Raw genomic sequence first — 24,016 nt, 5'->3', positions numbered from 1 at the left:
GGGGCCATTTTAGTACAGTGAACTCATTGTCATGTTCAAGAAACCAATTTGAAATGATTCGAGCTTTGTGACATGGTGCATTATCCTGCTGGAAGTAGTCATCAGAGGATGGGTACATGGTGGCCATAAAGGGATGGACATGGTCAGAAACAATGCTCAGGTAGGCCGTGACATTTAAACGATGCCCAATTGGCACTAAGGGCCTAAAGTGTGCCAAGAAAACATCCCCCACACCATTACACCACCACCACCAGCCTGCACAGTGGTAACAAGGCATGATGGATCCATGTTCTCATTCTGTTTACGCCAAATTCTGACTCTACCATCTGAATGTCTCAACAGAAATCGAGACTCATCAGACCAGGCAACATTTTTCCAGTCTTCAACTGTCCAATTTTGGTGAGCTCTTGCAAATTGTAGCCTCTTTTTCCTATTTGTAGTGGAGATGAGTGGTACCGGTGGGGTCTTCTGCTGTTGTAGCCCATCCGCCTCAAGGTTGTGCATGTTGTGGCTTCACAAATGCTTTGCTGCATACCTCGGTTGTAATGAGTGGTTATTTCAGGCAAAGTTGCTCTTCTATCAACTTGAATCAGTCGGCCCATTCTCCTCTGACCTCTAGCATCAACAAGGCATTTTCAGCCCACAGGACTGCCGCATACTGGATGTTTTTCCCTTTTCACACCATTCTTTGTAAACCCTAGAAATGGTTGTGCGTGAAAATCCCAGTAACTGAGCAGATTGTGAAATACTCAGACCCTCCCGTCTGGCACCAACAACCATGCCACGCTCAAAATTGCTTAGATCCCCTTTCTTTCCCATTCTGACATTCAGTTTGGAGTTCAGGAGATTGTCTTGACCAGGACCACACCCCTAAATGCATTGAAGCAACTGCCATGTGATTGGTTGATTAGATAACTGCATTAATAAGAAATTGAACAGGTGTTCCTAATAATCCTTTAGGTGAGTGTATATACAGGGTTGTGGAGTAACGGAATACATGTAACGGGATTACGTATTTAAAATACAGAATACACTGTATTCCACTACAGTTACAATTTAAATAATTGGTAATTAGAATACAGTTACATTCAAAAAGTATTTTGATTACTGAAGAGATTACTTTGCAATTTATTGTCATTTGTTTCATTTAATATTTAGTCCTTTCAGATGGAAAACATTTATACATATAAATGATGTGATCCAAGTGCATTTGAACAGTGGTCAAACACTTTCTTATGATGTGTTACATTCATACGAGCAGACAGAGAAGTACATTTGAAGTAAGTTTGGATAAGAAGAAATAGAAATAAATCTTGTGTAAATTGTCAGATTTACACTAAGATGAAATGCTATTTCTAGGCATTTTACATGCACATATCACCAGACACAATCATATTTTTATTATCAAGAAAATTCACGTTAGATCATAATTTCTTTTCGGCAAAAGAATACGGCAAAAATCATATTCTTACAATTCCATTGTTTTCCTGTAAAAATATCTAAAAATCATTAAAACAAGATCAATTTGATTCATCTTATTTTAGAAACAACACTGCAGAAGATATTTGGGTTTTTCAGATACTGTATTTTTAACATGTGTATTTAGTCTTACTGTACTGGCAGATTTTTTTATAGTCACAACAAGTAAAAAAATTTACCAGTGCTGAAGAAGTAATCCAAAGTAATTAGAATATGTTACGGACCTTGAGTAATCTAACGGAATATGTTACAAATTTCATTTTACAGCATGTATTCTGTAATCTGTTGTGGAATACATTTCAAAAGTAACTCTCCCAACCCTGTTTATATATATATATATAAATAAAGTATTTTTCAAAGAAGAGTGCTCTCTTTCAGTTCTCTATCAAAGACCCACTGTCAAAATTCAGTCCGGAGGAGGTGGATTCAAAAGCTGCACAGATGATATATGGAAAACGTAAATGAGTTATTCAAAAGCAAATGTTTTCAAACTACAATAGATCTTTTAAGTGTCATTTATTACAGTTACAGTTGAAAACCTTTATTCAGAGACTCTCAGACATCTGCAAACTAGGAAGTAAAGAATTCAGTGAAATGTCCACAGTGTGGTGCCAAAAGTGAGTATTTTTAGTACTTGATGTAATTTGGTCAACCCTAAACCTAAATGTCAGTGGAATAGCGAATCTTATCACTGTAAACAAGATTAATTCCTGGTTTTCATGGGATCAGAACACGTGTCTTAGAGGTTGCTAGTCCAGTAGCACCAGTAGCACCATAGGGAAAGGTGAACACGTTTGAATTAAGGCAAAAATGTTTTACATGACCCCTTAAAAGCCTTTATTTATGGAGATTATATAATTGTATAAGGAGAAATTGACTTTGCATGTTTATAGGAGGGACGTAGAAATTTTCATGTTTATATTGACAGGGATCACGTCCTTTTCTAAAGCTATCTCTGAAGTTTATGGGTATAGGCTGGGATTTTTATGTTGTACCATGGCTCTGTTGTAGTTTAGTGTGGAACAGTTGGAGCCTCAGGGCTGCAAAACATCCTACAGCAGAGGATTTATCCTTCCCTGTTTCCTTTCAGAAGTCCCCACTCCAAGCAGACATGGGTAGACTGGGAACAATGTCTGTTCTGTTTGATTAATATGACATAAAATGGGTGACATATCCAGCAGGTGTGTGCATACTTATGTATGTGTGTGTGTGTGTGCGTGTGTGTGCGTGTGCACGCGCGTGCGCATATGTATATTTGGTAGTGCGGGTCTCAAAAAGAGAGAGAAAGTATGTGAGAGAGACTGTGAGTTTGTTTTGGCATGGGGTTTGTTGGATACTGAGAGAGAGTTTGTTCTTGCAAGACCAACATTTGCACAAGCAATAATGAGGTTATGACTGTCTATGGGCATGTGGGGGTGTCACACACTCTCTCTCTCTCTCTCTCTCTCTCTCTCTCTCTCTCTCTCTCTCTCTCTCTCTCACTCACTCTCTCCATTGGACTGAAAATTACAATCAATGAGTCTTCACAGTTGTTTTTCCAATACAGAACTAATGGATACTTTTATAGTATTAAAAACATTCTAAATATTGTCTTAATGAAAATGTAAAAATACAAAAGTTTCTATGAGGGTTTAGGAGTAGGATAAGAAAATATAATTAGCAATGACATAAAAACAAATGTGTGTGTGTGTGTGGTTGGTAGGTGGGCGGAGTCTATCTGTTTTCTTTGAACTCACGTGCAGTCTGATAGAGTGACCTTTGACTCAAACTGTGAAAGAGTAACAACAGGTCGTGGAGTTCAAATAGCAGGACACTTTGAACTGTATTTCTATCTGCTCTTGAAATTAAGTGATGCTAGAGTGCTGGATAAAAACAAAAGTGGCTTGTAATCTATTGTGTGTGTGTTATAACGCTCTCTGCTGTTTGACTGAGAGAATTATTTTAGTTTTATTTCCAGGAAGAGAGAAGGGAGCTGTTAACAGTTAACACACACACACACACACACACACACACACACACACACACACATGTTGTGTTTCCATGTTTTATGGGGACTTTCCATAGACATAATGGTTTTTATACTGTACAAACTTTATATTCTATCCCCTAAACCTAACCCTACCCCTAAACCTAACCCTCACAGAAAACATTCTGCATTTTTACATTTTCAAAAAACATAATTTAGTATGATTTATAAGCTGTTTTCCTCATGGGGACTGACAAAATGTCCCCACAAGGTCAAACATTTCGGGTTTTACTATCCTTATGGGGACATTTGGTCCCCACAAAGTGATAAATACACGCTCACACACACACACACACACACACACACACACACACACACACACACACACACACACACACACACACACACACAGTAATGTGGTATTATTTCAAGTACCATGAAGTATTCTGTAAATATGGTACTCATTCAGTATCATGGTATATATTAAAGAACCATGGTATCTTTTATAGCATGGAACAGCTACATGAGCGTTTGTAAGAGTCAGTCCAGCAGATGGCGCTGTGACATTAGATAGAATAACAGTCAGAAGGACTCAAGGTACACCCTATCTTGTATATATATATATATATAGCATTTTTTTTGTAATGATTTGTAACATTTGCAATTTTCCAAAGATTATAAAGTACCTATAATAAAAACAGACAATATAGAAAAGTTTCAGAAGAAAATGTAAGAGGTGCTTGGTTGTCCAAATCTCATTGGCACAGTGCTACAGTGTTGTGTATAGTTGCCTTTGTGTGTGGTTGGTAAGGTGTTCTTAGGTTTTTGTACACATTGCTATGCAGTTGCTAGGGTATTCTAGGTGGTTGCTAGCTAGGGCATTGTTAGGTGATTGCTAGGGTTTTCTGGGAGGCTGCTCTCTGGACCAAGCCACCTCCCCCAGTTATGATATTCCGGTCTCTAGATATGGCTGAGGTCCCTGCTTAAATATACTCCTATGGGATTTTTCTATTTGTTTATTTATCATTTGCCATGCAACCTGATATGATCACTTAAAAACATAATAGCACGCCTTTCCTCAACAATGGTATGCACCATAGTTTAATAGTTAGGGTTAGAGGTTTGTTCACACCACTAACCCTAAGAAAACAAGCACCAGTAAGTTATGACGTAAATATAAAAATGAAGGTAATAAAGGGGAAAATAAAAGAATGGGAATTAATTTAAATACACAATATTGTTTTAAGAAATAAATCTCTCTCAGAAGTCACAAACAGAAGTCAGGTCTGTCTCTGTATAAATGACAGGATTGTGTCTCTGACTGCCACATGGCCATCACCATATGTTACTGGCCCATCCCATCAGCCAGACTCACTGTAGCGTGCAAAGCCTGCTTTCACTAGAGCACCTGTATCCTCCACACACTGTCTCAAACAGCTCAATGTCTCTCACAGCTATGATGAATTACCCACAGTCAAAACCACTCAGCATACATTCAGCAGATTATTGGGTCAGTCTATTGATGTGACCTTCACCGCAATCAATAATACATTACTTGCCTTGTATTAAAGGTTGTCTATAAAGGATGTTTAATATTATTATTATTATTTATTTTATAATTTTGTTTTAAATGGAGATCAGGGCAAGTTGTCACACTTTTTTACTCCAGTGAATGCTTCTAAGTGTAGTTCTGCACAGACTCAGCACAAAGTTTTGGCTACAAAAAGAAATTAATCTAAAATACATATACATACATATATATATATACATTGTAAATGTCCACTGTTATTGCCCTGGAAAAAAGAGACTTTAATTTAATGTAATTCTTTAATTTAAAGAAATGTTCTGGGTTTAATACAAGTTAAGCGTTAATGTTTATATTCACAAATAAATAAACTGAACTTTATTTATTTACTTTTAAAATAAAATGAAAAAACTAATTATTGGGTTACAGTGAGGCTTTTATAATGGAGGTGAATGGGGCCAGCCAATAAATGCTAAAATATACATTGCAGCTAAAACATTTAAACAATATACATGTTAATATGACTTTAGTGTGAACGTTATCTAAAGTTATATCCAATATTACAACTTTGTTGCCATGACATCAAAACCCTAAAATACCAGTATTGGATATAACGTTACACAGATAAGGTTAGTAAGTGATTTTATTGCACTGAAATCATGTTAACACACATACTGTTTATGTTTTATGGCTATACTTTTGTAACAATGTGTATAGCATTTATGGACTGGCCCCACTTACTCCTGTTATAAGTGCCTTTGTGTGTTATTTCAATTTAGTGCCAATTTTTTACAAACAAGAGTTACAATTTTTTTGGTAATTAACATTATGCCACAAATGGTGTTGATTAACTTCACTTGTGGGCTTAAATTGCATTGAACATGGAACATACATTTAACACACATTGACCTTTTTGAGACAACATTCCCCAACAGCAGGGTGAGTTGTCACAAAAGGTCAACATTTGTTAAATCAACTGTATCTTTTTTAATAGGCAAAATGTTATGTTAATTATGAAGCCCAAAATGATTCATGATTCAGCAAAAGTGTAAAAGGTAACTTACAAAAATGCCATTGTTTTGGCAAACAGACCTTGTAATCAATTAATTAATTGCAAGATTGAAAACATGTTACAACCTGCCCAGACCTCACATTTATGGAAAAATAACAACTTGATTTGAGAACACAGATTAGCCTTTTGTATAAAATACTTTTATTATACTGTATAGTTGATCCTTGCCTGAATATATCCCATTGAGATTTGATTATGTTATTTGGTTTACTCAACAGCTAGTACAAAAAATTTAGTTTGAAATATACAGTATAATTCACAAAAAAATATCCTAATTTAGCCACACTGCTAAAAAAAACACACATGTGTGTATTTGGACTTTTGAGTCAAAACTACTTACTGACATACAGTGAACACAGATTTACCTTTTAACTTCATTTCCTTTAATTACTCTATTACATTATTATTCATTTCCTCTAACTTTAAGCTTTTTCATGATTACAGATGTTCCCTTTTTATAGTTCTACAACTCCATTAAGCTCTGTATCTCTGTTGCGCGATTCGTTTTAGTCTGAGTTTCTCCATTCATAATGGTTCTGTCATCACAATATCAAACAGTACCCATAGATCCATTCCAGAGAGCGGGAACAGGGAGGAAGACGAGGGTCTCGAACAGCCCCTGGGCACAGAAGCGTGAACGGGGGGAAGGGGATGTGAAAGCGAGAGAGACAGAGATTTGAAGAAGACAGAGAGAGAGAGAGAGGATAAAGTGATTGAAGAAGACAAGCAGAGAACGAGTAGGGAAAACAGAGCGGGTGGGCCGTGTCGGGTCCTCCATGGACAGCTTGGCATCCCCGTGAGGGAAGGTGGCTGCAGCCTGCCTGTGATCAGTCCTGGCAGCTGCTCGGCCAAATGGGATTGTCCTGCAGATTAAGGGTCTGTGTTGGGGCAGAGTGAAAGGGGAGGGGCCAGGAAGGGTGGGTAAGGGCTTTGGGTTGAGGTGGGCTATGTAAAGCCCAACTTTAACCAGTGTTGCCATGTCTGCTTGTTAAAAGATTCACTGCTTTTTTCATGTAGATACAGTGTATGGCTAGATGCGAGTTGTGGTTTTCTGGGCTTATTTCCAGAATACATATGTGTAAATTGGAACATATTATACTTGATATTCTTAAAATGACTGATTTCTCAAAACATGCAATATGTAATTTAAAAGTAATCAAATTAAATTGCCTAGATGCAATTTAGCCTTTTTTTTTATTAATATTTTGAAAAATTAAAAATTAAAACAAATGTATCTAAAAAAATGTACTTCATAAAATTTAATTTAAAATAAATATTTTTAATTTAAAATAAAAAAAAATTAATTAAAATGTTCACACTCAAAAATATATTTTTTATCACTGAATTAACTTAATTGAGTTAATTGGGTTAAACCAACACTACTAATTGTAAGAGTTAGATCTGGTTTAAAAAACTTGTGTAACTTTCAGTGTACACAAAATCTGATATGTGAAGTCAAGCCAAATTGCTTGTTTTTCTTGTCAGATCTGGCAACACTGTTGTTAACTCTAGAGGGCCTTGTTAGGTCTCTGGCTGAGCACGATTTTTGAGATGGACTCAAGAGAGCTAAACTCTGGGCTTTCTCCCTCACTGTTAAAATATTCATCATTGGAGTAGAGTTATTCCAGTCATGCCAGACAGAATCTCTGGAGACCGGCTACCAACATGAAGAGTTATGCTTTTTATACCATAATTGGCTGACCGAAAAAATCTTGTTGGTATAGCGCTGAGACTCTGGGTGATGGTGCAACCATTGTACATAATTACAACAAGCCACAATTAAATGATTACATATAATTACTATAATGGTACAAATTCGGCATCATTCAGGCATGGAAAAAAATGATCTGACCTATGAAAACCTAGTTTTATCTCTCATCTCAGTTTAAGGATTGCATTTTTTTTCCAGCAGCACGGGTTGGCTTGTTTGAATGATCACTGTGGGCCAATTACAAGTATAGATGACAATATAGTAGACCGGTAGTGTGCAAGTCCGCCCTGTGTACTGACATCAGGGACAAGGAAGCTTGTATATACCTGTATATGTTAAAATATTCATCTTTTAAAACCCAGATTTAAAAAGCTATGGTTTGCTGATTGCATATTGCAAATGTGCACATTTTGTCTCAGCTAATCCTGGGTGATATTTTTTTTAAAATAAGTAATTAGGAAAATTACTTTGAAACACTATGTCACCATTACTCTACATATACTGTGAAAGATGAATTAGAAAATCTCAAATGAAACAGGTAAATAGACAAGTCCTCTCTGCAGTTATTCTTGCTTGGGCGATTAACCTTGTTAGGAAAGATGTTAGCTGTGCTTGAACCAAATTAGAGCAGTTTTGGTTCAAATTATGACATTTAGCATTTTTAATGATTCAATTAAACAGACAGCTGTTGTGCTGCACAGCAGTTTGTTCTATAAGCAGTTTCCTAGCAGCCAGTGTGATGATAAAGGATTCCTCTGCCATGCTTTTTCCTTACAATCACAACTGGGAATGACAGTGTTGAAATACAGTGTTTTCTCTATTCTTATTGGAATTCACAATAATGCTCTGCCTTAGAAACAAGCCTCTCTCTCTCTCTCTCTCTCTCTCTCTCTCTCTCTCTCTCTCTGTGTGTGTGTTGTGTGTGTGTGTGAGTTACACACACACACACACACACACTTGTTTGTATTTGCTCTCTACCTTTTCTCTTTTGGTCCCCATTCCTTTCCATTACTTTCTTTCTTTTTTAAAAACTTATTTTAATCTCTCTCATTTTTTTATATTACTTATATTATTGTTGTTTATTAAAACAAATTCAATATAAACATTTAACATATTACTTATCTCACACTATTTGTGCTACAGACATGAATGATACCTCAAATCATACAACCTGTTGAGGAGAGGTGTGCTATTATTTTTCTTGCCTGGCAGACAATAAAATTGGCAAAAACATCCCATACATTTTCATTGAAAGAAGAACCTGAACAGACCTGAATATCATAGACTTGAGTGTGAGTTCTTTTAACTTGGACAAATTGGCAACCACTCACAACACCCTAGCAACCGCATAGAAATGTGCGAGAGACCATTTTGAACACCTCACCAACCTCTTATCAACGCCCTGGCAACCACCAACAACACCCTAGTGACTGCATAGAAATGTGCAAGAAACCATTTCGTACACCTCAACAACCTCATATTAATGCTCTGGCAACCACCCACAACACCCTAGCGACCGCATAGAAATGTGCGAGATACCATTTAAAACACCTCAACAACCTCATAGTAATACCATGGCAACCACCCACAACACCCTAGTGACCGCATAGAAAATTGTGAGAAACCATTTCGAAAACCTCAACAACCTCATATCAATGCCCTGGCAACCACAACACACTTGCGACCGCATAGAAATTTGTGAGAAACCATTTCAAACACCTCATCAACCACATATCAATGCCCTGGCAACCACCCACAACACACTAGTTACCACATAGGAATGTGCGAGAAATAATTTTGAACACTCCAACAACCTCATATCAGTGCCCTGGCAACCACCAACAACACCTTAGTGACTGCATAGAAATGTGCGAGAAACCATTTAGAAAACCTCAACAACCTCATAGTAAAGCCCAGGCAAACACCCACAACACCTTAGCGACTGCATAGAAATGTGCTAGATTCTATTTAAAGCACCTCAACAACCACATAGAAACACCCTGGCAACCACCCACAACACCCTAGCAACCACAAAGAAATGTGTGAGAAACCATTTCCAACAACCTCATATCAACGCCCTGGCAACCACCAACAACACCTTAGTGACTGCATAGAAATGTGCGAGAAACCATTTAGAAAACCTCAACAACCTCATAGTAAAGCCCTGGCAACCACCCACAACAGCTTAGCCACTGCATAGAAATGTGCTAGATTCCATTTAGAGCACCTCAACAACCTCATAGTAATGCCATGGCAACCACCCACAACACCCTAGTGACTGAATAGAAATGTGCGAGAGACCATTTTGAACACCTCATCAACCTCTTATCAACACCCTGGCAACCACCAACAACACCCTAGTGACCACATAGAAATGTGCGAGAAACCATTTCGAACACCTCAACAACCTCATATCAACGCCCTGTCAACCAATTACAACACCCTAGCAACCGTATAGAAATGTGTGAGAAACCATTTCGAACACCTCAACAACCTCATATTAATGTTCTGGCAACCACCCACAACACCCTAGCGACCGCATAGAAATGTGCTAGATATCATTTGAAACACCTCAACAACCTCATAGTAATACCATGGCAACCACCCACAGCACCCTAGCGACCACATAGAAATGTGCTAGTAACCATTTCGAACACCTTAACAACCTCATATCAACACCCTGGCAACCATCCACAACACCCTGGTGACCGCATAGAAATGTGCAAGAAACCATTTCGAACACCTCAACAATCTCTTATCAATGCCCTGGCAACCACCCACAACACCCTTATGACTGCATATAAATTTGTGAGAAACCATTTCAAACACCTCAACAACAACATATCAACACCCTGGCAACCACCCACAACACCCTAGTGACCACATAGAAATCTGCGAGAAATAATTTCGAACACCTCAACAACCTCATATCAATACCCTGGCAACCACCCGCAATACCCTAGTGACCGCATAGAAATGTGCTAGATACCATTTTGAACACCTCAACAACCTCACATCAGTGCCCTGGCAATCACCAACAACACCCTAGTGACTGCATAGAAATGTGCAAGAAACTATTTAGAAAACCTCAACAACCTCATAGCAAGCCCTGGCAACCACAACACACTTGTGACCGCATAGAAATTTGTGAGAAACCATTTCGAACACCTCAACAACCTCATATTAATGCCATGGCAACCACCCACAACACCCTAGCAACCGCATAGAAATTTGCTACAGTAGATACCATTTCGAACACCTCAACAACCTCATATCAATACCCTGGCAACCACCCACAACACCCTAGCAACCACATAGAAATGTGCTACACTTGCGAACACATCAACAACCTCATATCAGTGCTCTGGCAATCACCAACAACACCCTAGTGACTGCATAGAAATGTGCGAGAAACCATTTCGAAAACCTCAACAACCTCATAGCAATGCCCTGGCAACCACCCATAACGCCCTAGCAACTTTTTGCATGAGTAAGCTCCATTCATATTTTCTTAATAAAATACATTCTCTGTATTTTTTTACTTTCTTCCTTTTTTCTTTCACTCATTTAATTAGGATATTACATTTATGATGTACTGCATGTAAAGGTATCTATGAGTAGCTATTTATTGGCTGCCCTCTAAATGATCTACCCAGCATGCGCACTCTCTCTAAGGACGTGATAAGTCCTTACATCAGTGTGTTATACGCAGTGATGGAGTGAGCTACTCAATCTTTAAATTGGAATGACTTCACATGTAAACTGGCCTGACAAAGGCGCTGCCTCTGGGCTGCAGGTTTAAAGCCAAAACTATGCATCCATCTGGTTGTCTCTCCCCCCCTCTCTCTTCTCTCACATCCCATGATGATCTTATTTTCTTTGTTTGCAACATTTGTCATCTATGGTGTGCTGTCTGGGTTGACAAATTTCACCATTGGTTCATACTTCATATGCTGTATGTTCTCAAAGCGCTCCATTGGCAGTAGAACATATTAGAGGGTCTTGTTGAATCAGCTGGTCTCAAAAGGATTTTTGCTCCTATCTAAAACAGCAATTATTGGTTAGTCTTTAAGGACCAAGTGTTTTACAATAAAAATAAATGTATATATATATATATACTCACCTAAAGGATTATTAGGAACACCATACTTAGACTGTGTTTGACCCCCTTTCGCCTTCAGAACTGCCTTAATTCTACGTGGCATTGATTCAACAAGGTGCTGAAAGCATTCTTTAGAAATGTTGGCCCGTATTGATGCATCTTGCAGTTGATGGAGATTTGTGGGATGCACATCCAGGGCACGAAGCTCCCGTTCCACCACATCCCAAAGATGCTCTATTGGGTTGAGATCTGGTGACTGTGGGGGCCATTTTAGTACAGTGAACTCATTGTCATGTTCAAGAAACCAATTTGAAATGATTCGAGCTTTGTGACATGGTGCATTATCCTGCTGGAAGTAGCCATCAGAGGATGGGTACATGGTGGCCATAAAGGGATGGACATGGTCAGAAACAATGCTCAGGTAGGCCGTGGCATTTAAACGATGCCCAGTTGGCACTAAGGGGCCTAAAGTGTGCCAAGAAAACATCCCCCACACCATTACACCACCACCACCAGCCTGCACAGTGGTAACAAGGCATGATGGATCCATGTTCTCATTCTGTTTACGCCAAATTCTGACTCTACCATCTGAATGTCTCAACAGAAATCGAGACTCATCAGACCAGGCAACATTTTTCCAGTCTTCAACTGTCCAATTTTGGTGAGCTCTTGCAAATTGTAGCCTCTTTTTCCTATTTGTAGTGGAGATGAGTGGTACCCGGTGGGGTCTTCTGCTGTTGTAGCCCATCCGCCTCAAGGTTGTGCGTGTTGTGGCTTCACAAATGCTTTGCTGCATACCTCGGTTGTAAGGAGTAGTTATTTCAGGCAAATTTGCTCTTCTATCAGCTTGAATCAGTCGGCCCATTCTCCTCTGACCCCTAGCATCAACAAGGCATTTTCGCCCACAGGACTGCCGCATACTGGATGTTTTTCCCTTTTCACACCATGCTTTGTAAACCCTAGAAATGGTTGTGCATGAAAATCCCAGTAACTGAGCAGATTGTGAAATACTCAGACCAGCCCGTCTGGCACCAACAACCATGCCACGCTCAAAATTGCTTAAATCACCTTTCTTTCCCATTCTGACATTCAGTTTGGAGTTCAGGAGATTGTCTTGACCAGGACCACACCCCTAAATGCATTGAAGCAACTCCCATGTGATTGTTGATTAGATGATTGCATTAATGAGAAATTGAACAGGTGTTCCTAATAATCCTTTAGGTGAGTGTATATATATATACGTATATATATATATATATATATAAAAGATTAAATCTTTGTTGAAAAAGACATTTGATACTAATAATCATAAAACACAAATAATTTTAAACTGGTCATGCGTCTTTCTGCAGGACACATGATTGAGGTTTAAGGATCAATAGTAATGTATTGATTAACCATTGTGAAATTACCATGGCTGTTCTCTGTTAAGGCTTCAGTGACTGGTCTGTCAGTCTGAGTGCAGCAGGCATTCAAGGACAGGCATCCTCAGGCCAACACAATTACTGCACATCAGTTTGAGCAATTGGCCATGAAGATATCACAGCATTGTAATTATTTTCATGTTTTGTGTTGCAGCCTTGATGCACACCATTGCATGGGTTAGATTTCAGGCCTTCAAAAGAAAGCCCCCAGGCTTTGAGTGTTTAAATAGCCATTCATACATCTCTGGGAGACAACAGGTTTTCTAAGAACACTACAATTTCCTCTAATATGCTCTGTGAGAGAGTACATATTGATTTTACTGTATTTGAAACTGCTGTTTTAATTTGCTACGTAATTCAGGAAGCAAAGACCAAAAGTGTCCTTGTTCACCAAGTATAAATACAGGGTAAAAGAGATTTGCCAAAATAAGAGAGTCTCAAGAGGATGTGCAGAGATATGTACTGGCAGGTTAGCATTGGAGCTTTTCTTAATAAGAAATAATAAGAATTCTGTCATTACTATATTTACTAACCTTCACATTGTTCCAAACCTCGTAACTAGGATTCCTACGCAATGGCGAAATCATAAGACATCGTACAACAAGGTATGACTTTTTTCCCCTAGAGATCAACCAATCAACAAACAGAATTTAAAATAAATACAGTGCAGGCATCATATTTAAGCTGGCCTCTATCCAACACTTTATTTTAAAAAAGGAAACGTCTTCTCATTCAACATTTATTTATGCAATACAAATGATTGCTATATGTCAATAAACTGTAATATGCTTCCCTTGTCTTGTTCCAAGCCCAGTTGCTTCTCTTTCTTCCATGGTTCACAACAGTGATTTTCCTATTGAAATCATGGTTAGGGGTTAAACTTAGGTAAAATCATCATAACATTGTTTATGGTTCATTTATTTTGTTCTCAGTGTAAAAGGTAGGTCTCAGTATGTTTTTATCAGGCCTACTATATTTTACCATCTCGTAATATTGTACGACTATTATACAATTTGTTATGAGATTGCTTTGAACAGCACAATACATTATGTCCAAATGACCTGTGTGCTATGTTTTCTCAAGCCTCACCTTTGTTTGCGGGACAGATTCAAATGTAAGTTGTTATTTACAGAAAATCTTGCCCTCTACTTTGGCTTTCAAATCAAATATAGCAACATTTGACACATCATGTTAGTTTGGACATCACAGGCATCATCTTGGTTTGTGACCAATCATCATTTGCTCCAAAATCATTTATTTGAAAGCTACGGTGGATGAGAAGATTTTCATTAAATAACAAGTAAATTATTCAATTCTGGCCTGTTCATCGTAAAAAGCTATTGTCTTGGAATATAGTGAACAAGTGGTTTGGACTTCTTTCATGGTGGTTTGTTTTTTGTTGTTTTTTTTTTCCTTTTTAGTGCTTGACAGAATTCGCTATATAGAGAAAACAGTTGCGACTCTTCTAAAATTCTTAGGAAAAATAATAGCATATGGGTTTAGAATGACATGAGGGCAAATAAATAATGAATAAAAAAAAAACTAAGGGGCCTCAACAAACTTCCAAACGATGCAAACTTCAGAAAATTGAAGGAGTCAATATAGTTGAGAACTACTGATTTAACCTCAATAAATCAACCTGAAATGATTTGGTTACACCAACTCCAAAGTCCATTTAAGGGTTACACCAGGTAGCTCCTTATGGTAAAAATGGCAGATTACCACTTTTTTCAGTGCAGGTTTTTCATTTATGGATGAACTATTCCTTTAAGTCACTGCAACAGAAGAATGGAAAGGCAGAAGAGGCTGGACTTTAATTAAATCACCACCGTTGATCTCCAAGCAGACTGCTGATGCTGATGCCAATGTGCAGCTCTCACTCTAATTATACTGTAAAACAGTCTTTCCCACTCTCCTTATCTCTCCTTTTCTCTCTTGAATGTCTCCCTCCCACTCCACCTCTTTTTTAATTAATGCATCTCTGCAACTCCATCTCTCCCCCTATATCTCTCGCCCCCTCTCTCCCTCAGACTGACAGATATCAGCTCTCTCTGTTGATCTTTAAAAGATGCCAACTGGAGTTTGTCATCGTCCTGGTCCTCCATCTCCCCTGACAGAAAATCATTGATTTTTGTCATCTTGTTGGAATAATGATAAGAATTGTTGTCAGAGGAGAGGAGCATCATGCAGGCCTGGGCTGAGATGCTTCAGATGCATTCAGTGAGGTGGAAAGGTTTGAAAATCACATGGAAACAAGTTCAGTGCAACATGCTTGATTACAGCTTGCCCAGAGATGCTGCATGCTTGCATTCTAATGGAAACTAATGGGTGATTAAATGGAAAATGGCATGTGATTGTGGAACGTATTTAAGAAAAAGCCTATTGACAGTTGTGGCAAAAGGATTTCTTCTGTAAATTGGCTTTTGGAATTAAATGAGTGGTGCATTTAGTAGCCTTAAGCCACATTCATCATTCCTGTATTTTGAGTCTTAAAGTGGATTTGTTCTCATCACTGGCATCTGATAGATTAAAGTGGAAAATATGCTGAACATATCAGAAAACGATAGTAGCAGGGGAACGTCCCCACAGAGGTTGGTATTAAAATCAGCATGTAAATCAAATCTATCCAAAATGAACACGCCAACGGCAGGGCTCTAATCAAATTAATCATCGTCTGGCCTGCAATTTACCGGCATGCTTAAGGAGAATGAGACCCTAAAGGGATCTGACTAGAATCCAGAATGACAGATTTGGCCAGTGCATTCTCTGTACACTTGAATCACTTATCAAAATCAAGACCAAATCAAGTGGATTGTTTTCCAGTTTCAAAGCATTTCCTGAAGTACATACCATGCTTTCAAGGCAGCAAAAGAATCATAAAGTCTTAGGTAAGCTTAAGTGTTCGCTTCTGTTTCTGTGAAAAAAGAAAAAAGTTGGCTGGCCCCCCCTTGGTCATCGTCGTTTTTGCCACTTTCAAAAGTCTTACAAAAGTCTCAAAAAACATTGCAAAATCAAAGGGTTTGTTCCAAAACTAGTGAGCTGCCTCGCTTGTACCTTCCTACATAGGCAGCTGTCTTCAATGGCAGCATCCTTTACTGAAATGATGCCTCCATGCATCATTCAAATAGCGCTCCTCATGCGCAGCGCATGGGACAATCGACTCAAAACTGATTTCAATACAGATGATGCAGGAGAAACGATGCAATCCTCTAATGAACCTAAATACGCATGGCACACACACATTTTGGGTAAAATAGTCAGTTTTGTATCTTATTAAACTTTTATTTATTGATAATTTTCAGTATTGAATGGATTATAAGTATATTTATAATCTAAATTTCTCTCGCTTCGTCCGTCATCTTGGATTTTCCACCAAGTTCATCATGGTGCATTCTGGGATCGCTTACCCAGGGAAGGATACATATGATGCTACCTTAAAATTAGTCTAAAACATGATATTTTAGGAGGTAGCATAATTAAGATACTACCTTTTGGGGGCCTGGGTAGCTCTGTGAGTAAAGACACTGACTACCACCCCTGGAGTCATGAGTTTGAATCCAGAGTGTGCTGAGTGACTCCAGCCAGGTCTCCTAAGCATCAAAATTGGCCCTGTTGCTAGGGAGGGTAGAATCACATGGGGTAACCTCCTTGTGGTCGCTATAATGTGGCTCGCTCTCAGTATGGCGCGAGTTGTGCGTGGATGCTGCGGAGAATAGCGTGAAGCCTCCACACGCACCACGTCTCCGCAGTAATGTGCTCAAAAATACATGTGATAAGATGCGTGGATCGACGGACTCAGACACGAAGGCAACTGAGGTTCCACCTCTGCCACCCAGATTGAGGCGAGTCACTACACCATCACAAGGACTTAGAGCGCATTGGGAATTGGGCATTCCAAATTGGGGAGAGAAGGGGAGAAAAAAACAGGTGCGTGCCTATGATGCCTTAAAATGCTGCCTCCGGAGTACGCTTACTAGGTTTTTGGAAAAATTTGCCCTATAAGTCCCCATCCACACTAAACTTCTGTTTTCAGTTTCGTAATGTCATTGTTTTCCAAACTATATGGTAATGGAGTGTGTTTTCGTTTTTTTCAGTGGAGGAAAATGCATTCTAGTGTGGATGAGATGCATAAATGTACTGAAATCAGCACAGATGGACTCAAACACGCGTACGATGTGATCGGTCCCTTAAAAAGAACCGTTAATAATGCGTCTCGAGACAACATTTTATTGTTCTATTTTATTGATTGTGACGTTTTATTCTTTTTTAGCGCAAGCGCGCATCAATTTCTTGAGGCTGAATTCCCTAGAAAATGTCATTAGAATTGAGTACATTATAGATTCGAGCAGTACTAAAAAAAAAATTTATGCCGAGTAAGCACTGTAATTACGGTATATTTTTGTTTCAGGAGCTTTAAATTGCTACCCAGAAAAAGAAAGAAAAAAAAAAAACTGTATGCACATGGAGAAAGATAACTGGCAGCTATTCTGGTGCCTTGAGTCATTTGTTCGCAGTTGTCAGGTCCATTGAGAACCTTGGTATCGGCATGTGCTGTCAGTTCAGCACTGGACAGCGCCTATATGAATGGGAGGCGTTCGCGCGCAGTGCATACAGCATGGCGCTTCTATAACTTCTATAACGTTACAATCGTATAAGAAGCTTGTTCTCGTAACGAAACATTAGTAGACTGTATTAGCAGTAAAAATGTTCGAGGGAGAGAGAGAGAGGCTGGAGAGGTGAATTATGGATAGAGCGCTTGACGCATAACCCCGCCCCCTCGGCTCAGAAGGTGGAAATCCCTGCCCTAGTTTTAAATCCTCACTTTACCACATTCAGCGCACCACGTTTACCAGGGTCCATGCGACACCCTTTTTACTCCGATCTTGCTTATTTTGCGCATTCATTTTCCATTCAACCTTTTTTGAAAGGAGATTTATAGCCGGTTCGCCGATGCACCTGTTTAAGAAGTGCTTCCCACGTATGAAATACGAATTGAGCGACTGTATCACCGTGGGACGCTGCTTTTCTGCCAAGCGTTACAGTCGATGCCCCTTTAGGTGAACGCACAGGAGCCGCCAGTAAGCGTCAGATAAGCCGTCACGTACATGAGAGGGGCGACCGGTGTCATGACAGACAGCGCGATGTACCCGCAAAACGCCTGCTGATGTTCAGGGTCCACGATGGATTCCTGCGTGTCTAATTTAAGATTCCCATATAACCGTATCATAAATGGAGGAGGAGAGTGACAGCCGTAAAATCAACAACAGCTTCCTTCGGGACCACAACTATGCAACCGAAGGTATTTGTAAAAATTGTACTCTATTCTCTCGGATATTAATGAATGTGGGGGGTGGGTGAGAAGTGTGTCTCTGTTGAACATCCCTCTTGTATATCAATGTGGTGAATGAGCATAGGGCGTTAGTGCTTGTTGGTGCAGTGGTGAATGTTATTACCACTTGGTGATTTTAAGTATACTTGTAGCCTATTTTATTTTTTTCAGTTCATATGTAAGGTAAATTTTATTATGTCTCCTACTTGATGTGCATGGTGCTTAAAATAAAAAGAAATTCAGGACAGCTTGGTATAAAATGTTTATATGCTACAAAAAATGTCAGACTATATGTAGGCTTTGCATTTCACTGTGATCTGGTTTAAGGTGTTACTATGGGGCAGTGGCATTGAGCAATGACGTTTACAATGAGTCAGATATGACTAGCATAACAGAACAGAAGAATTGTGCAATTCACCAGCAGTGCAGTGATACAGAGGGGCTGGATATATTTTGGAATGGTTGCTTTTAAGGGTGTGACTAGGAAGATCTTTCTAAGATATAATGTCATATTCATTAACACTGTAGGATATGTAAAATTGGGGGTGCAGCGGTATCTGTCTCAGAGCTAGGATTCTTCCCCTAGGCTTTCTGTTTGATGTCTGCACATTGCAGCTTATGCATGCATACTCAAAAGATTTTATATAAAAAAAATTATAAAAATAAGCCAACCTGAGATGGTTTGCTGGTTCTCGTTTGTTTAAGATTTTTGGGCCAATTTTTGAAGGGTATAAAGGCAAAAATGTGAAGCTCATAATTTTATAAAAGCACTTACATTAATTCTTCTGTTAAAACTCATGTATTATTTGAGCTGTATGTTTGTTTAAACCATTTTATATTGTCATGGCAACAATGTTGTAAAATTGGATAGGTTATTAAGTGATTTTATCACACTAAAATCATGATATCATGCATATAGTTTATGACTTGTGACTATACTTCTGAAACTTCAGAGTATTTTAATGTGTACGAATTGTCCCCATTCACTTCTATTGTAAGTGCCTCACTGGAACCCAGATTTGTGCTTTTTTCAAGAAAAGGAGGAATGAGTCGAAATAATTTTTGTGGTAATCAACATTATGCCACAAATGTTGTCAACTGAGCTTAACTTGTATTGAACCCGAAATATTCCATTAAAAGTGCCCAAAACTCCTCTAAAACCAGACCAAAACCCATGATATTGAGATATGGTGTGTGCAATAGAAATGTTGTATGGTAGGACTTCTTATATTGCTTTCTGCCTTGGATTACTCACTTCTACTTGTATTAATCTCATTTGAAAGTTGCTTTGGATAAATGTAAATGACAGTATATGATTGGATGCTTTTATGCAAACTCGGTCCAGCACAGGTTTCAGATAAACCATCTCCTGTGATGTCTAGTGCATAGAGTTACAGTGGGAGTAAGGTCTGGAAACCTCCCCCAGTGATGGGCATTTTTCTTGGCAGTGATTAATGTATGTTGGAGGTTTTGCAAAACAAAACCATTGAGCAAAATCAATCAGTGGCCGTCGGACTCACATGCCCCTGATTTCCCTGGTTTATGACCTGATCTTATGCCCACACAGGCTTCTCTGTAAATCAAGCAGCATCAGTAGAGCATTTGCATACACATGCGCACACACACAGCACAAACACTTCAAGCCACACAGATTCTTTATCTGGCAAATATCTTAGCAATTTCTCTATCTGCTAGGCATATTTATGATGCATGAACAGTCTGAAATTGGTTTTAAATGAGAAGGCTGATTCTACTGAATTTAGACCGACTGTAATTGTGCATTCTATACATTTTGTTAGAGTCAGATTCGTATCTGCAATCATAAGAACTTAAATTTTTGTGGATCAAAAGCAGTTTAGAATTAATTTGACACAATATACAGTATCTGTGATTTGTAAAAAGACCATTAGAGACAGCAGATGCAACAGAGAACAGACCGTTTATTATCTGGAATAAGGCACTGACCATCTCCAAGCATAAATATCTCAGTGATCACTATGTAGTGCATCACCTCTTGGTTCTAGCAGTTTTTACTGCTGTTCTCAGTGTGTATTACTGCTGTTTGGAGAGAGCAAAAATGGTATATCTGTCCTAATTACACTGACAAATTGTATAGTTTAAGAATTGGCGATTGCAAAATTACAGAGCCCCTTAAAGGACAGGGAGGAATGGATAAAGCTATTGCGAGGGAACCCAAAGCTATTTCAGAAATGAATTTCCCTTCCTGTCATCTTAAGAGCTCTGTATTGACCTCTATTCTGAATATTGGTGTGAATGTGTCCACCTACACTGTTTATGGTGGTTACAGTCCTTACATTTATTTTTGTATATAAACCACATCATATGGGCTTGTTGAACATTTAATTTAAAAACTATAAGCAAGTGATAGTTCACCCCAAAATGAAAATTCTTTCATAATTTACTCTCATGCCATCCCAGATGTGTAAAAAAAAGCACTTAAATCTTAAATATTTATGTGCTTTTTTACTATAAAATCCCCTCCCTGTGCAGAGGTTGACGATATGAACGAAAACAAAACATTATGAACTATCCCTTTAATTCCTCCCTTTTCTGCTATATCAGCTTCCACTCTTTTGGGAAGCTCTTTCCACTAGATGTTGGAACATGGCTGCAGGGATTTGCTCCCATTCAGGCAATCAGCATTCCAAGTCATCCCTAAGGTGTTTATTGGGGTTCAGGTCTGGGCTTTAAGTAGGCAAGTTCTTCCACACCAGACTCAGTAAACCAATGGCTTTTATAATGCCATTCGCAAAAAAACTGAACACATATGTTTTCATTTTAGTGTTACAATCAAGTGTTCCAGATTCTAGAGTGAATGGATGTTGGTCTTTCATCCCCACCCCCTCACTGCTTCATTTCAGTGCATACCCACGCTGCCTGGCTCACGTGATGCTGTAGATGATGTTAGTATTTCCCTCTTCAGACATCCATAGAGGTGTAATTGAGGTCCAGGGTTACTTTCTCTATGTTCTCTCCCTAAGGCTGTTGAGGCTGTATACGTAGACAGAGTTTAATAACACAGCACTATAACCCTCTTGTGTGTTTCCATCTATAACCACACATAGAATGTGTATATCGAAGACTGGAGTATTCAGAATTCTCCACTGGGATCAATTACACTAGAGTGTAATGTGTGTTGATGCACAATGCTTTGTCTATACACATGGATAATTGCTGTTGTATAGAGCATTCCTAGTTTGATTTTGATTATCGAGTACACACTTCCCTGAAACAACCAGTGCTAAGTGCCCTATGACCCGGGACCATGACCTACTAAAATACCTTTTCTCTTCCCCAATTTGTCTAATTCACTATAGTGGCATGGCCTTTGTAATTGGATTTCGTGGGGTAACTTTGTATTCCCAGTAGTGGTGTGTTGGGTCCCAAACCTAATAAAGCTCTGACAGAGTGGTGAGAGGGGCAATATTGAAGTGTTCTAGAAACACCCACTATTGGCACCCCCTTCCTTATGGTAAAAAGAAATATCAAATGATGCTATGGGGGTGCATAATGACCTTTTAGGTATAGAGTTATTATGAATAGAGTTAATATTCCATGAATGCAGTGTAAACGCTGCACTGATTTGCACATAGCTGATCTGGAAATTAGTTTTTTAATAGCTGCTGGTATATTAAGTCTTTCAAAATGATATCCATGGGAGTCGTATTCACTCACATTTGGAGAATATTCCTGGTGCAGCAGTGTAATTTTCCTGCATTTCATTCGCATGAGGAATCCTACTGACATGAAAATACCTTTTTTTGGAACAGAACATACACCGATGCATGCATTGATAGACATTTTCAGATCCATTTTTCTATTATGAAATAAGACAATGCACAGAAATAAATGAAATTTTGTTTCATTATCATAACACAGATGCTAGCAGGATGACAGCGTTAATAGCTAAAGGATTGATGCGACCATGCTGAGAAAGAGAAAAAGATTCAGCTTTTGTCTTCATTTGTGTTGCATGGGTTTAATTGACCAGAACGTTCCCCCTATATGCTTAAGCATCAGCCCATTCCAGCACCCATGCTACACAACACATTAACAAATGAGAAAATACCCTGAAACACTGACAGCATCATCAATTGCTGCAAGCTAGCTGAGTTCTACAACACTGCTGAAGTTCTCATAGGGAGGGAGAGAGAGAGAGAGAGTGAGAGAGAGTGAGATCCTTTGCTTTCTCAAAATATCGGAAGCATGAAATATTGCTTGGATGAGAGAAGGCTCTGCAGTACTCCAGACTGCACCACAGGGACTGAAGCCAACAAAACTTAGCCTGGATAGACAGTAATGGCCTCACGGTTCTGCGCAGGCAGCTGGCCCAGACGCAGTTATATTACTGCTTATGTAGGCACTAGTGCACTAAAAGGAGATTGCAGCATCTAGATTTAAGGTTACCTCACTGCAAGACAATCTTACCTCACTTTAAAGGGATAATTCACTGCAAAATTATTCTTTTTCTCACACATGTTGTTCCAAACCCATATTAAACCCATATTTTTTTTCCCAAATATTGAATATTTACTGTGATCATGGCATGGATGATGTACATTGTGCCAGTTTTGACAATGACCCCAGACGACACATTGGTTCTTGTGTGCCTCGCAATTAGGGCTGAAACGATTAGTCGAAGTTATCCACATGTCAACAAAAGTTTTCGTTGTCAAATAGTCGTCTGATTTCTTTTAACGTAACATGTGATCATATGAATCTCTAATGATGATGCGCGAGAGCAGCACTGCAGTTTGCGCCTGACTGAGGAGAGGAAGAACACACATGTCCAGATGCACTCCAAATTTTTCAAACAACGTCAGGTGATGTAGATCGCAAAGTATTAAGGAATTCTAATTCAAAAATACAAAATAAGTAAATACAGAAGCACTCTCATTGTGGAATAAATGGAGCCGAAGCTGTCGCTCAACTGAAGCAAAACTTGCGTGTGGAGTGTCTTTAAAGGAAACACCCCGGAGTTACATCTTTAATGCAGATATATTTCATGCAAGCTTTATTAAAGTTCAAATAATACGGAAGTCAGGGAAATAACCACAAACTCAGAAACTGGCATTTCTCTGTGCATTCAGCACCTCTTCCAGATCTAAGGGGGAGAGATTGAAACTGTACCCGGCTGATGCACACTCTGTTGCGGGGAATCTCATCCCTTGAGTGCACACGCTTGCTGCAACTAGATTATAACATGATGGCTTGCGACTTATTGAATCATAATACAGTATGTGTCACTGTGCATTTCTTGATGTGAAGAAAATAGATCTTGATTATAAGTTTATTTTATCTATACTATATTCGCAGAAGTATAAAAAAGTGAAAAATACACTTATATTTGTCTCTTAAAGCAAGTGTAAATATCTTAGCTTCTGAAG

The 24,016-nt window shown here is 38.8% G+C and overlaps 1 protein-coding gene across 2 annotated transcripts in view; it reads left to right on the top strand.

The window, feature by feature from the left end:
• The window catches only part of LOC127617255 (serine/threonine-protein phosphatase 2A 55 kDa regulatory subunit B beta isoform-like), an 88,322-nt gene that overhangs the window by 31,223 nt on the left and 33,083 nt on the right, over positions 1–24,016 (top strand). The window contains exon 1 of one of the 2 annotated variants that reach the window (XM_052089199.1): positions 18,116–18,578. The exons of the other annotated variant lie outside the window; for it this stretch is intronic. Coding sequence (XP_051945159.1) covers positions 18,509–18,578 — 70 coding nt within the window. The 5' untranslated portion in view covers positions 18,116–18,508. Of the gene's footprint in view, positions 1–18,115; positions 18,579–24,016 lie in introns of those variants that run through there. 2 annotated transcript variants of the gene reach the window in all.

Source organism: Xyrauchen texanus, chromosome 23, assembly GCF_025860055.1.
Source record: "Xyrauchen texanus isolate HMW12.3.18 chromosome 23, RBS_HiC_50CHRs, whole genome shotgun sequence".
Classification (NCBI taxonomy): domain Eukaryota; kingdom Metazoa; phylum Chordata; class Actinopteri; order Cypriniformes; family Catostomidae; genus Xyrauchen; species Xyrauchen texanus.
The sequence above is the reverse complement of the archived record's forward strand: the minus strand, read 5'-3'. Positions and strand labels throughout refer to the sequence as shown.